A 15,682-nucleotide genomic window follows, 5' to 3' on the forward strand; every position below is an offset into this window, starting at 1 on the left:
ATACAGCTCCACATAATCATGAGAAGCTGCATATTTGTACAGGAATCACAGAAGATAAATACAAATACAATATATTCAAACTGACCCAAAATGACCCAAAACACTCTTTTCGAGATTTAATAGAAATCAAGAAATACAGTAAGCTGAACAAGTTAAGGATCCCAGATTGATGTTACTTCAACGTATAACGGTCTAGAACTGGTAAAAGGAAATAAAAATCAATGCATTACCTGTAATCGACCATCCTCTCCAGCACAAGAACAGAAAATGTCTCCTAAACATCCCATCAGCAAAGCCAGCAGATTCATTTCCTTCACAAGACGTGGAGTTAGAGTTGGCACTGTGAAAATCTGCACGGAAAATGTAGATAGTAGTGGATAATTCTTGAAAACAGAATCACTGCACCCTTTTATGGCTTCATTTACAAGAATCGGGTAATAACTCAGAAATACTTTTGCAAATTCATATTTAAATACAGGTTCCCCCAGCAATTTCAGAAGCAGTTCATGGAGTTTCCTTGTGACTCTTTTACTCAAGAACCTCTCCGCCCTCACCAGACTATCTAATAAACCATCTGATATAAACACCCTTTTTGAAATAAAACTGAGCAAACTTTCACTGTACTGACAGAACTCTGTAAGCATCTCAACCACCACAAATGTTAGCTCATTTGCAACCTTCTTGAATTCCCCAATGCGATCACTCCCTTTATGGTATTCCTGACATGCATTTTCTGCAAACAATAGTTTGTTTTTCCAACAAACAAGTAGCGCATCCAAAACAGGTCCTACAGATTTAGCAAACTCCTCTGGCAGGGGCTGTATCTGTTCTGCACCTTTATGCTTTGAACAGAAGCCCTCACGTTTCCATGCAGTCACATCCCCACAATCACAACAGCCACCACCCGTATATATAACAGAATAATCATGGTCCTTGTGGTTTCCATTCTGGAAACAAGGGACACAAATTGCACATGTTGGGTCATGTTCACATGTTCGGCAGCGGTATGCTATATCATTATGGCCCCAAACAGACCCACAAACACCACGTTGACCAGTACTTATTTTGGCAAGTTTATTTAAGGCACTCAGTGGTTCACCATAGAACATCAACCACTGTAACAAACGCATACTTTCACGGAATTGTTCTGTCATGGTTGGGCTCACCAAGTCTTCTTTAGAACTTGCTTTACATTCTTTATACGCCTCCAACACTTCCTCCTCAGTGGGTAAGATGGCAGATACCAGCTCTGGTACCCGAAATTTGTTCTCCTTGACATAAGCAACTAAACCAGGCTCAAGCCGCTCAAGATGCTCCTCAGGAACTCCTTGGAGACTAAGCCTCTGGAATAGAATTAAAATGCCTCATGTGAAGATCTACTTCCACAAATAACCCAGAGTTTATCATATAACAAGACAATTAGACGACGGACTACATAATTCTCAGAACATAAAGATGCAACCATTGTTTAAAAACTGAAATCCAATGCACTGGGCTTTTAAAAAAAACAAGAGACAATTTCTATGCATAATGTTGCAGAGGCCCCTCTTAAGTTTTCTGAGTTAAAAATCCTTTTTAGCTTCTGCCTGTTTTTGGTGGAAATTTGTTCTAGGGAAAGATTTCCTCATTTCGTAGGTAAACAGAGACTTGTGTTTCAAATAAACTAAGAGACCCCACAAACTCATAACAAGCTTCACAATAAAATCTTCATACCAAAAAAGGGGGAAAATAGAGTCCCCTTAGTTTAAAAAAAATAAAAAAAAAATCATGCAATTGGATAGGACAGAAAAGCAATGTAAACTGCAAATAGGAGCTGCAGAAAAACCAGTTTATATTTCACAATCTTGAGTTGGACTGCGACAACCATATTCAGAAACCAAATTACGATCTAACACTTGCTGAAACCCCAAAATAGAACACCAACCCCGCTGTATAAAGGCTAATTCAAGTAGAAGTTTCCCAATCTCATAAAAAAAAAATGGATGATTTTGTAGCGTAAAGGATAAAAGGGAGAATAGAAAGTGAACCTGTACAATACGATAGCGAGGGGGGAGGGAATTGGATTCAGCAGGCGAATCAATGTCCATATCCATGCCGGACAAGTAACAGAGCAGCCAATCGGCGCAACAACAGTACCTGTATCCACGGCTTTCACTCCCCAGGTTTGCACTCTCAGATTTCACAAACCCTAGTAGATCTTCTTCGACTCCCTCGTCACTTCTAATTAATATCTTTTCCGCTGTCTCCCTACCATCATACACCCTCCCTCTCTCTCTCTCTCTCTCTCTCTCCTTGAGGCGGTTCGCCTACATTTATAGGTGGGATATATCACTTGCCGCTTCTGTGTCAATGTTTTTATTTTTATTTTTTTAATAATAATAAGAATTTGAAAGTTTAGTCATTATAATTTATAAATGAATTTTCCATTTTTTGATAAACATTAAATGTGTGGTGCATTTTGGTGGGCTGGGCAGAGGCCCACTCCGACTCATCAGCCGGATCAAACCAAAGACTAAAATGGCTGCGGATGAACCTAGTCCGGAATTTGATCAATGACAGGGCCTTGTCAATGAGAGAGATACTGCATTCTGGGTGATTGTGAAATTACGATCGAGAATTGCATTATGGAAATTGACTACTGGATATCTTACATTTATTTCAGATGAAAATGGTCACGATGCACCGACATCGACTTCTACTCTCATGTGCACTTTGTTGCATTGCATTAATTTCTTCTTCTACAACCGTCGCGCATCTTCATTGTAAGTGCATGCATCCATTTAGTTTGCAAAAACTAGCGATAATCTTGAATCTTGGAGTAATGGAAGACCCGACCCAAGCCCAACTCAATTCTATATTATTTATATATATCAAATTGTCCCAGCCAATGTTTTATATTCTAAAACACTGACTATACGTCATCATAAACTTCTCAAAATTCCTACCTTTGCCTACACTTCTCAAAATTCTTAACTTTGACATTAGATTATGATATATTTAGATCAAAATATTCTCCACTGGAAAAAGTAACCCCATATGTTATGTTGGAAATAATAAATATGACCTCAGGATCAAAATGGTATTCTTCTTGTTTTGCAAAAATAAAAGGTTATTTTTACAAAATGGGATGTCTCACCCGTGTTGTGTAACAACTGCACAATTCTAAAAAATAATTTTTAAAAATTATTTTATGATGCTTCATATAATAAAATTTTATTTATAAATTAAAATATTTTTAGTACTTTTAAATATATTTAAAAAATAATTTTTTATATCTAATATTTTATTTTTAATTATTCTATATGTCCATATAATTATTTTTAAAAATAATCTTAAAAACCAATTTCTCTAAAGTTTTTTTTTTATGAAAAACAAAAAGTTATTATCAAAAACGGTTGCCATATATCTAAATTGAACCCTGTTTCAACATATGTATTTTAAAATCCACTGATGGATCCATGACCGTAAAATAAAATTTCACAATTATGCCTTTATGTCAGCCCTTTGAGAGCAAAGAAAAAATGTTTGGAACGTTATTGCCTCGTTGGCATCTTTCCCTGAAGCACATCTTGGTTATGCATTTGACATTTAATCATTATGATTAACCTTATTTTAGGATTTAAGCAGTCCTAGGAGAAACTTCACCCATTTTCTAATCATTACGTCCAATACCTAGAATCGGAGGACATTGCCATCCTATTTTGTACGAAAAAAAAAATTCATAAATTCCGATAACAAAAAAGTTTCATTTACATAGAAATTTCAGTCGCTGCACCTTAGAATGAAGCCTATTTCCAAGTTCGAAAGAATTTGTTTCCAATTCTGAACACTTCACTGTTTACTGCAGTAGAAACACTCTTAAAAAAGACTAGCATGTTAGATTTCATAATCCATTATCACCCAAAACACATGCAGGATATATACGCATATATCAATTCTAAAAGCATGCTATGATCTCTAGATAGGGAATGAACAAACCTGAATCCATTTTGACGCTTTTGATGAAGACGGTATGGATCTTCTAAGGCTGATGGAGGGCACCACCTTTCTCTGAATTCTCTCAGGCAATGGGAGCGGGAGAGAGAGCGGTTTTGTTCTTTCAAAAGGATGTGATTCTTTCAAAAGACACAAGCCAAATCCTTTTTATACCCTCCTGCCTTAGGGACCATACCCATTGGTTATTGGGCCTCACGGGCCTTAGGCCCATCATCTAAAGTCCGTGATGGTATTGGGCTCTACACATTAGGTGGCCCATACTCAAGATTAAATCATACATTGCATGCGAAAAGATAGATTAATCCTGGACAATGTTTAATATATTGTCGGTCCACATTTATTCTATCAATCTCCCACTTGGACCACATATATATTACAAACAATGTTCATGATAGTACTTTATTGAGCTCATCTTTGCTATCTTATTCAAAATATCCTTAAACAATCCGGTCTACTAATTATGCTAACATAGGATTAAAGCGGCCTTCGTTAATCATAATTATAACTTGACCTATCATCAATCACAACATTAACCAAATTAGCAACATGGATCAAGTATGGATGTGTAGCATGGAAATTACATAGAATATGATCTTTAATATGTCTATTTCCAATTGGTCCTATTTTATGACTAAAAGATAGTCAAATAACACTTTCAACACTTGATGCTAAACTGCTTCTGAAAGTCATCATTTCAATTCAGAGTGTTCAAATACAATAGTCTTTAAAATCAAGGTCTGTACAGATAACACAACATAATATCACATCAAGAGAATAAACACAAAATCTAAATACAAACTCCCACTATTCTGACACATCATCAATGTGTACAACACCCATATGTGTGACGTGCTCATGATATACTTTGGGTGGCAAACCCTTAGTGAGTGGATCAGCAATCATGGAGTTTGTACTTATGTGTTCAATCGATACTTGAAGACTCTGAACTCTCTCTTTCACAACCAAGAACTTGATGTCAATGTGTTTGGACTTTGACGAACTTCGGTTGTTCTTAGAATATAATTCTGCGGCCTTATTATCACAGTTGATTCTCAATGGTTTCTCAATCCCATCAACTATTCGTAACTGAGTGACAAAATTTCGTAGCCATATCCCATGGTTTGATGCTTCGTAACAGGCTATGAATTCTGCCTCCATGGTAGAAGAAGCAACAAGTGTTTGTTTAACACTTTTCCATGAAACTGCTCCTCCAGCTAACATGAAGATGTAGCCTGAAGTGGATCTCCTACTATCAAGACATCCCGCGAAATCGGAATCCGAATATCCCACGATCTCTAAGTGACTTGATCTACGGTATGTGAGCATGTAATCTTTAGTTCTTTGTAAATACCGCATAACCCGTTTTGCCTTTTTCCAATGATCCATACCTGGGTTACTTAAATATCTGCCTAACATTCCAACAATGTACGCAATATCCGGACGCGTACAAACTTGTGCATACATGAGACTTCCTACTGCCGAGGCATAGGGAAATCTCTCCATATCTTTCTTCTCAAGTTCATTTTTCGGACATTGGTGCAAACTAAACTTATCGCCTTTTGCTACAGGCGTGTCTCCTGGTGCACAATTGCTCATGCCAAATCTACTCAACACTTTATCGATGTAGGCCTTTTGTGATAACCCAAGTATACCTCTTGAACGATCCCTATGGATCTGTATACCCAGCACAAAAGATGCATTACCAAGATCCTTCATGTCAAATTTACTAGACAGAAATCGCTTGGTTTCATGCAAAAGTCCCACATCACTGCTTGCAAGTAGAATATCATCAACATATAACACCAAGATAATGAATTTGCTCCCACTGAACTTAAGGTATATGCATTGATCAACAGTGTTCTCTTTAAAACCAAATGAAGTAATCACTTGATCAAACTTTCGGTACCATTGTCGGGATGCTTGCTTTAAACCATATATGGACCTTTTTAATCTGCATACAAGTTGCTTTGAATCTTTAGACTCAAAGTTCTCCGGTTGCACCATGTATATTGTCTCATCAATGTTGCCATTAAGAAACGCAGTTTTAACGTCCATTTGATGTAGCTCTAAATCATAATGAGCTACAAGTGCCATGATGATTCTAAAGGAGTCCTTTGATGAAACTGGTGAAAATGTCTCCTTATAATCAATGTCTTCCTTTTGAGTGAAACCTTTTGCAACTAGGCGTGCCTTATACCTAACAATATTGCCTTTTGAATCCCGCTTGGTTTTAAAAATCCATTTACAACCAATCGGTTTTACACCTTTAGGCAACTCTACTAGGTCCCAAACACCATTGTCTTTCATTGATTTCATCTCATCCTTCATGGCTTCTATCCACTTTTCAGAATTAGAACTTTGTTTGACTTGACTTACTGAAATTGGATCGTCTTCCAGACCCATGTCAAACTCATGTTCTTGGAGATATACAACATAATCATCTGAAATTGTACTTCTCCTTTCTCTAGTGGATCTCCTTAGTGGCACTTGTACATGAGGTTCTTGAGGTTGTTGAGTTACCTCTTGATGAACTTGAATCGGTTCTATAACTTGAGTAGGAGGAATCTCAGGTGTGTCTTGAATCCCTGTTATCGACTGTACATTCTGAATAGTGTCATTAAACATAATATGACCATGTCCAGTCGTAATAATAGGAATATTAACAAATTCCTCTTCAAAGACCACCTTTCTTAATGGCTCTCTCCCACTTAACTCAACATCCTCAATGAACTTAGCATTGCCCGTTTCAAAGAAGGATCTAGTTGAGGGATCATAAAATTTGAAACCTCTTGACCTTTCAGAATACCCTACAAAGTAGCAGCTCACTGTTCTGGAGTCCAATTTCTTTTTATTTGGCTTGTAAGGCCTAGCTTCAGCTGGACAACCCCAGACATGCAAGTGCCTAATACTAGGTTTCTTGCTAGTCCATAACTCATATGGGGTTTTGGCTACTGCTTTGCTTGGTACTCTATTCAAAATATAAACTGCAGTTTTTATGGCTTCGCCCCAAAGTGATTCTGGTAAGGTGGAATGACTAATCATACTTCTTACCATATCCTTAAGAGTACGGTTTCGCCTCTCTGCTACACCATTTTGGCTCGGAGTCCCTGGCATGGTGTATTGAGGAACGATACCACACTCCATTAAATATTTGGCGAATGGCCCTGGACGTTGTTCTCCGGATCCGTCATATCTACCATAATATTCACCTCCACGGTCAGATCTGACGGCTTTTATTTTCTTGCTTAGTTGGTTCTCAACTTCAGCTTTGAAATTCTTGAACACATCCAATGACTGAGACTTTTCATGAATCAAATAAAGATAGCCATAACGCGAGTAATCGTCAATGAAAGTGATAAAATATTGTTGTCCATTCCATAAAGGGGTAGGAAATGGACCACAAATGTCTGTATGTATCAATTCCAAGACGTCACTGCACCTATTGGCATTCTTTTTCCTCATATTTGTTTGTTTTCCCTTAATGCACTCTATACAGACTTGAAAGTCTGAGAAATCAAGTGGATCAAGAATTCCTTCTGACACAAGCCTTTGAATTCGTTGATTTGAAATATGACACAAACGCTTGTGCCATAACATTGATGAATTCTCATTCATTAATTTTCGCTTAATGCCATAATTACTTGAATGCAAGGTTTCATTTCCATTAGTGGCCTTTATGTTCAATTTATATAGTTTGTCTGTTAGACTACCTGTACCAATAATATTTGAATTTAGATAAAGACTAACCATTCCATTTCCAAATGAACAACAATATCCAAATTTGTCCAAACATGAAACAGAAATTAAATTTCGTCTAAACGACGGTACTACAAAAATCTCTTCCAAATCCAATGTACATCCAGAGTCTAACTGTAATCTGAAAAGACCAATAGCCTTGACTGCAGCCTTGTTGCCATTTCCCACATAGATGTATCTTTCACCATCAGTTGGCATTCGGCTCCTTAGGCAACCCTGCATAGTGACACTTATGTGAGTAGTTGCACCCGTATCTATCCACCAAGTGTCAGTAGGCACTACAGCTAAATTAATTTCTGAACAAACAAAGTTGAGAAGTGTACCTTTCTTTTCACGCCAAGCAGCGTATTTGGTACATGTCTTCTTCATATGACCAGCCTTCTTGCAAAAGAAACAAGTGATCTCCTTATCTTGTTTCTTTTGCTCCTTTTGCTCCTTTTGCTTTGATGTCCCAGAAACTGCAGTTTGTTTTCCTTTATTGTCCCTCTTTCTTTTCTTGTTGGTACCAAATCCCTGAGATGTGGAAGCCAAGTGAGCACTTTCTATCTTTTCTTGCTTCAATCTCTCTTCCTCTTGCACACATTGAGCAATAAGCTCATTCAAAGTCCATTTTTCTTTTTGTGTATTATAACTGATTTTGAATGGACTGAATTGTGTAGGCAGAGAGATCAAGACCAAGTGCACGAGTATGTCTTCTGACAACTCTAACTTTAGTGCCTTGAGTCTCGTCACAAGATTAGACATTTCCATAATGTACTCCCTGATATTCTCTTTCCCTTTATACCGCATAGAGACAAGCTTACTAAGAATAGTGCTTGTCTCAACCTTTTCGTTTGCAGCGAATCGGTTTGCTATTTGGTCCAAGAATGCCTTGGCTTGTGTTTCCTCAGGTATTGCACCCCTTATTGCTTCTGGAATTGAGTGCTTCATAATCATTAGACTCATGCGATTGGATCGCTCCCATTTTTCCATAGTAGACCTTTGCTCAGCAGTGCTGGCACTAGTAAGATCTGAAGGGCGATCCTCCCTTAATGCAAAGTCTAAATCCATGCACCCGAGCACAATTATAACGTGCTCTTTCCATTTCTTGAAGTTTGTGCCATTAAGCACAGGAATGTTATTAACATTTGCAGATATAGAAGATGCTGAATTCATAATAATAAAGCTCACAATTAGTCACATAAGCATCATACATACATGAATAAATATACATCATACAAGATACCTAGCACAAACATTAATATTCAGTCTTTGGACAAAAATATTAACTTGTAATTGATATCCTCATACAAAATTAATTCATAAATATTGACAATAAAACTGAAAAACAATATGTTTGTCTTTGGACTAACATATCGAATGCAAGATAAACATTATATGTCATATATTTATGATTTCTTTATTTATTATCATATAAAAAATAATCTTCCTTTGGGCCAATTATTTTATACAATAATACCATGTTTCATACTTCAAAATGAATAAAATTGTGTAATATAAGTCACTTTGGCAACAAATATATAGATAATCTATTCAATTTGAAGCATTAAACATAAACGCAACAAGAAATAATAAATTCTAGAAAAAGAATACAAAAAATTCATCAAAACTATAGTTATATAATAGTACAAAATTCAAAAAGAACATAAAAGGTCTCATAGCCTAGTTGGTCAAGCACAAGGTTGAAAACCTTGTGGCTGTGGGTTCGAGACCCACTGGTGTCCTTTTTTTTTTTTTTTTTTTTTTTTTTTTTTTTTTTTTTTTTTTAAACAAAAAACGCCATTCATGGCGTTGGCCTCCAACAGCAGTGCGCCCTAAATGGCGGTGGAGACGATGCTGGAAGTGGAGCCTCAGAGTACGACCCCGGAACGGCGTCAGAGGCCACCCCTGCAGCGCACCTGAATGGCGCACCACCAGCGCCTGAATGGCGCACCACCAGCGCCTGAAGCGCCCCCCCCGGAACGGAGTCGGAGGCCGCGCCTGCAGCGCGCACGCAGCGCGCACCCAGCGCGCACAATGGCTCCCAATGGCGCCCTTCGCCGGAGACAGCGCCTGAAGGTGCGCCTCCAGCGTGCCACCAGCGTTGCAGCGGATCTGGCGACGCCTCCAACAGCGCTGCAGATAGCGCTTGAACGCTGCATCAAAGAGTGCCTGAACGGCGCTCCTAATGGCGCCTGAACGGCGTCAGGAATGACACCGAAGTAGCGCCCTGAACGGTGCCTGCAGCGTGCCTCCAAGGTGCATGAACAGCGCCTTCAATGTTCAAATTATTATTATTATTTTGTTTAGGATCCATTAAAGGGTCCTGGATCTGTTTGATTCCCGTTTTGAAAACTTGAATATGGTTTTGGGGAAAATGGAACCTGAATCCATTTTGACGCTTTTGATGAAGACGGTATGGATCTTCTAAGGCTGATGGAGGGCACCACCTTTCTCTGAATTCTCTCAGGCAATGGGAGCGGAAGAGAGAGCGGTTTTGTTCTTTCAAAAGGATGTGATTCTTTCAAAAGACACAAGCCAAATCCTTTTTATACCCTCCTGCCTTAGGGACCATACCCATTGGTTATTGGGCCTCACGGGCCTTAGGCCCATCATCTAAAGTCCGTGATGGTATTGGGCTCTACACATTAGGTGGCCCATACTCAAGATTAAATCATACATTGCATGCGAAAAGATAGATTAATCCTGGACAATGTTTAATATATTGTCGGTCCACATTTATTCTATCATAGCATACCGCAGCTCGAGCTTTCCACATAACCCAAATGACCCTAGAAATTCCTTTTCAACATTGGGCCCAATGGATGAAGCTTGCACCTTCTTTTTATGGAAAAAGTCGGGGGCAGGGACTATAAAACATATTTGTGGAAACATGAATTTTGTCAACGAAATGTTTTGTGTTTCAAATGGATGGGTTTTTCTATTGGACTTTGAGGTTGAAAAAGGAAAGCAGATACTATGGAAGATGCAAAATTTACACAGGCTAGAACTAGAACTTCAGTGCTCTAGAAAGATCAGGTTCTTCACATCCCTCCATTCGAAGCTGCAGCAGCTTTCATTCAACTCTGTTATTTTTTCATGTAGCAGCTAAATGATAAATACAAGCATTCCAACACTACAAAATCCATAGCTTTCCCAATACTAGTATTTGCCAGTTCTGGTAATAACCGTTCACCCATGGATTATATAACCAGCATACCGACCCTTCCACCAACTCCAAAGCAGCAGGTCAAGAGGGTTGCCATAAAAAATTGGGACGTAATTATCATCATGCTAAGAGGAGAGTGGAAAATTAGAACAGGACTAGATAATGCTACCCCAACATTCAGTCAGTCCAGGGGATAGTAACTATTACTCGACAACTATAATAGATTATCAGAGGAGAATGAACAAGTAACAAAGAGAAAGGCAGAGCAAAATGTAAAAGAAACAAGAGCAGCTGATCCAAACTAAGAGGATAGATTTGATGTGCTAACTGTGGACAACACACCTTCCTCACCGGCCATTTGGCTCGGCAAGCCTGGGTCTGCATCCCATCTGCTCAATAAATCTGGTAAGGCGCAAGTGCTTTGCACTCCACTGCTCAGCCAACTTCTGCTCCTTGGATTCTGCATCCCTCCTTAGTCCTGCTAACTGTTCCCTGTATTCAGCCTCAATCCTATCCAGTGTAGCCTTCTGTTCTTCCCTAAGAGCCTTCACCTTTGATTCTATCTCTTCCATTTTTTCCCTCCTTCGGCATGCTTTCTCCGATTCCAGTTGCAGCTCAACCCTTCTTAACCTCCAGGCTGCCTCCTTCTTATGTGCTGCCCAAGCTCGGTGCCCTTCTTCCAACTCCCTGCAGCACTCCACTAGCTCTGAAATCAGTAAGTTCTCTCCAGACGTGGGGACTGCCCCATGGGGTGGCAAGTTGCCCAAAACAAGCGGGGTGGCGTCTGGCCCTCTCTCTGGCTGCAGCCATGGAATTGTCGGTGAGGTTGCAACTGTTGAGGGACAGAGACTTAAGGTGACAGAAGGGGAGGGTGGCCTAACAGTGGAGGTGCAGTTGGAATTGGAAAGCCAAGGAGGAAGTAGAGTTGGTGGGGGAGGAGCAGGTGGATCAGGATGAAGAAAGTTTCCGTTTGAAGTAGCCATCAGAAATGCTGGGGCAGGACGCTCTTTCACTAACTTCTCTGCAAAAGTCTCTAGAATCCGATCGTACTTGCCCTCCTCAATGGGGTCCACAACCTTGTTGTTCTCTTTCTGCTCTCTCTGCTGCTTCTCTTTGAACACTTCCCACCACTTCCCCAATCTCTTAGCAGTACGTCCAGGGACTTCAGCTGCAATTTTCTTCCATTTGTTGCCGTGTTTGGCCTGAAGACGAATTACAAGACGTTGCTCCTCTTCAGTGAGGGATCCTTTCTTAATTCCAGGTCTGAGGTAATTCTTCCACCTTTCTAGGCAAGATTTGGCATCCCTACCAAGGGGCGTGTTCATACGCTGTGACACAAGGTTCCATTCCCTCGGGCCATATTGTCTCACATAAGCACGTAATAGAGCGTCCTCTTCAGCCCTCCAACGCTGCCTCTCCTTCATTTCCAGATGCAAATGCCACTGCCCATTGCCTCAATTTCAAACTCTTCATAATGTATCTGAAAATTTTACAAGGGAGTAAGATATTAATCTGCTCAAATTGTGAAAAGCTAATATTGTTAATTATAAATTATCCAAAGGGTTGACACTTTACTAGCATGGAAACGAAACACATAAAGCAGTGGAAAATATCAAATGGCAGGGGAAGCTTAAATGGTAATGATAAAGCTAAAACCCAACTAAACTGCACAGAAAAATGAACATCTTTTCAAGAATAAGGTAAAAGACAACTAAAACTCAAAAACCTTCACCAGCAGCATCTCGTGTTACCCTAGCTCAACCAGCCTCAAAATCATCTTTTCATATATAGACACAAATTAAAAAAAACTGTCTTATCAGGAGGAATACGTTGGGGTTACAGATTATTCTTGTAATAGAGGAATTCGGACAGTTTTAAGCAATTCTATAGATTTCTAGTCATTTCAATATTTCCTCCAGCATAACTAACACTGAACAAGAAAAAAAAAGGCAGGTGATCACCTACTGTACCACAACTGAGGTGGTACCCAAGTATGACAATGAATAGGGGATTTAACAACTCAACTGCTAAGTGTGATTGGATTTTATCAAATGCTATCAATAAATTCGGTATAGACTAAAGAAAGGACTCTGATTTTAGAAGTCAGCAAAATTCATTACCCACGAGAGAAAATGCCACTTCTTTAGTTTTAACTGACAATCCAATACCACTACTATTGAATCCGCATCAAAACCCAGTAAACCAAAATTAGAGTGCACAAAATGGTTTAAAGTATAAAACAACCAACAAATCAAAATTAGAGTGCATACAACGGTTTTAAATATAAACTTGCCATGATACAGGCACTATAAGTCAGAAACTAGGACAATTGGGCACTATTTACGATATACGCAGCCTGTTACACTGCACATAAAAATAAATTTTTTTTGAAAAAAAAGGCCCGGAAATAAGAAACCAACATAGAGCAGACATTTAATGGCTGAATAAGACACCACAGTTAGATTGTGCTATGCACCAGTAAGCGGTGCATTAGCAATCAATAGGATGCTCCCGAATTGGGTGACAACAATACACATTACTAAGTACTAACAATAAGATATCATCTAGCACTCAGAAATTTTGTATGTATTAGATCTGTACCAACTCAACCTGGCCATGAGACCCATGGAGACTGACCAAAGTGCCCACCAGAAACTCCAATAGCATGTTTAAAACAAAACTTGATACATAAACGGGCAATTTTTTCTCCAAGAGCAAGATTCAATAACTATTATTTCAGTTTTATTAGTTCCAGCATCTGTTGTATTAAAATGGGGATATATTTTTACAAAAGTTGATCATTTTTGCACGGTTAGGTTGCCGACAGAACAGGCAAAACTAAAACAAAAACAAAAGAAAATTTTTGAGGCCTATATTTTCTGCTTCTTGAACTCAACTCAACTGAACCACAAAGTATAACAAATCTTAGTGAACCGAGTTTCGCTTTCACAGTTGCTATACTAAGGACTAAGGAGACATAGCTTCAAAGCGTCAATTTATTTTCTTTTCCTACATTCTTTTTCAGCTACCAATCGAAGCATCAGGACAACAAGACCGATGATTGAAACCGCAGTAAGGCCAAAACAAAATCTAAAAAAATCGTAGATTGCAAAATTAAACTCTTCAGTGACACATTGTTTAGTATGCAAAATCGAAATCAGTTCAAAACCAATTGAAAAAGAAGTACGAACCGAAGATCAGAGAGAGAGGGCTAGACAGCGGAGGTTCTTCTTCGACGCATCTCCTGCTTCAGTAGGCCGAAATCAAAGGGAATCAGAATCAAAAGGACAATGGGTGAAGAATGAAACCCTAGAGCGAGAGAGAGAGAAGGGAGAAGCTAGTTAGAGAGAGGAGGGGAAATGTGAGAGCTTCAAAAAGAAGAAAAGAATGGAGATTAGACTAGAGAGAGGGAGGTGACAGGGGCGAAAAAGGAGGGCACGCGAATGGGAGGAGAAAAGGCAGGTCGAGATTCAAGGTCCGTGATGACGTATTTTAGGGAATGTGCTATCGTAAGCTCCCCTTCTGCTTCCAGCTCGCAAGCCCTTTTACCGAGTGCGGGAAAGAAAGAGGGAGAGAGAAACCGCACCAGCAGAATGGCAGCACAGGAAGAGAGAGAGGAGGAGGAGGAGAGACAAGGAGAGTGTCTTTACATTAATGGGAAATGGCGTACGCTCGATTTCAGCGCTTAAAATGCGCCACCTTCCGTCATTTCGCGGTTTCAGTTGGCCCTTTTACTCTCTCAGAGTATCGCGGGCGTGAGTAAATATACACTCGACTAACTCCGTTGCTTGGAACATCTACAATCAAATGGCTGTGACTTTGGGCAAACGACGGTCGAATCTCGTCCACGAGTGAATCCGAAATACAACCGTTCAAAGTTTGATTGTTTGGATGTAGGTGTGGGCGCGTCATTTAAGCGCTTTATTTGATGCCGCCGGGGTAATGAGATGAGTCCTGCACGTGGCAGTACTGGGTTAGCCAGTTCTGAGTCTTCTGACAATAGTTGAGACCACCGTGGTCCCCTAGACCTCTTCGCATCGGAGTTAAAATGTTGAGGTACATGGACCACCACAATCGCATACAAGTTTAAATTAAATTACTTTTTAAATTCTCAGATAAAATTAATTTGGTCACAATCTAAAAATTCATTTTCAAAATCAAAGCCGGCCAACTTTCGAAAGATTCAAATAATTGGAGCTTTTCTGGAATGGTTAGACAAATGATCGTACGGGCAATTTGATTACGGTTTATAAAGCCAACAAATATAACGGTATAATTTAAATTATTTTATAATAATTTACTAGATGCCGCAAAACAGAGGGAGGCATGGGCTGATGGGAAGAAGTGGATGAAAAGATATGGTGGGTGGCTGACTGGTGACTGGTGGGGTGTTTTAGAAATGAGAAGCTGCTGTTTGGTCAACCGGCGAAATTGAGGCGTCCATTAGCATAAACCTTGAAAGTTGAAACTTTGATCGACTGGGCAAAATGATATATCACTGCGCTTTTCCTCTTTCTCCAACTTTTTTGTATTATTAAGAAAAGGAAAGGGAATTGAGCCAAAACTCCCTCTACAACTGTGTCGACGTGACTAGAGAGAGAAGTGGAGATCACATAGATGGTATGGCAGAGCAGTGCAGTACAGTGCAGTGTGCAATTTTCTTTCTGGGAATGGGAAGTATCTAACCGTCCGTTATAAAAAGTTGTTTGGACTGTGTCGATCATATGCTTAGCTGCTCTTCCGTCTATGCGACTCATACCGTAGTCACCTCACCTGGAGTAG

The 15,682-nt window shown here is 39.4% G+C and overlaps 2 protein-coding genes across 5 annotated transcripts in view; both read right to left on the reverse strand.

The window, feature by feature from the left end:
• LOC100245881 (E3 ubiquitin-protein ligase PRT6) overlaps positions 1-2,320 on the reverse strand; it is a 36,666-nt gene extending 34,346 nt beyond the window's left edge. For 3 of the 4 annotated variants that reach the window (XM_059739117.1, XM_059739116.1, XM_059739115.1), the window contains exons 1-2: positions 2,028-2,315; positions 231-1,343 (exon numbers count right to left, since the gene is read on the reverse strand). In XM_059739117.1, the coding sequence (XP_059595100.1) occupies positions 231-1,343; positions 2,028-2,093 (1,179 nt within the window). In that variant the 5' untranslated portion in view covers positions 2,094-2,315. Of the gene's footprint in view, positions 1-230; positions 1,344-2,027 lie in introns of all 4 variants that reach the window. The other variant, XM_059739118.1, reaches the window with a different exon arrangement.
• Positions 2,321-10,990: 8,670 nt separating this feature from the next.
• Positions 10,991-14,650, reverse strand: LOC100256209 (transcription factor AS1). Its single transcript, XM_002266391.4, has 2 exons — positions 14,092-14,650; positions 10,991-12,380 (listed from the first exon to the last, which is right to left on the reverse strand). The coding sequence occupies exon 2, from the start codon at positions 12,322-12,324 to the stop codon at positions 11,248-11,250; it is 1,077 nt and encodes a 358-aa protein (XP_002266427.1). The 5' UTR covers positions 12,325-12,380; positions 14,092-14,650; the 3' UTR covers positions 10,991-11,247.
• Between the last annotated feature and the right edge of the window lie 1,032 nt (positions 14,651-15,682).

This window comes from Vitis vinifera, chromosome 8 (assembly GCF_030704535.1).
Source record: "Vitis vinifera cultivar Pinot Noir 40024 chromosome 8, ASM3070453v1".
NCBI classification, from domain to species: Eukaryota; Viridiplantae; Streptophyta; class Magnoliopsida; order Vitales; family Vitaceae; genus Vitis; species Vitis vinifera.

Excerpts from the sequence above, each read along its gene's own strand:
- LOC100256209 (XM_002266391.4), bottom strand. The coding sequence starts at position 12,324 with ATGAAGGAGAGGCAGCGTTGGAGGGCTGAAGAGGACGCTCTATTACGT.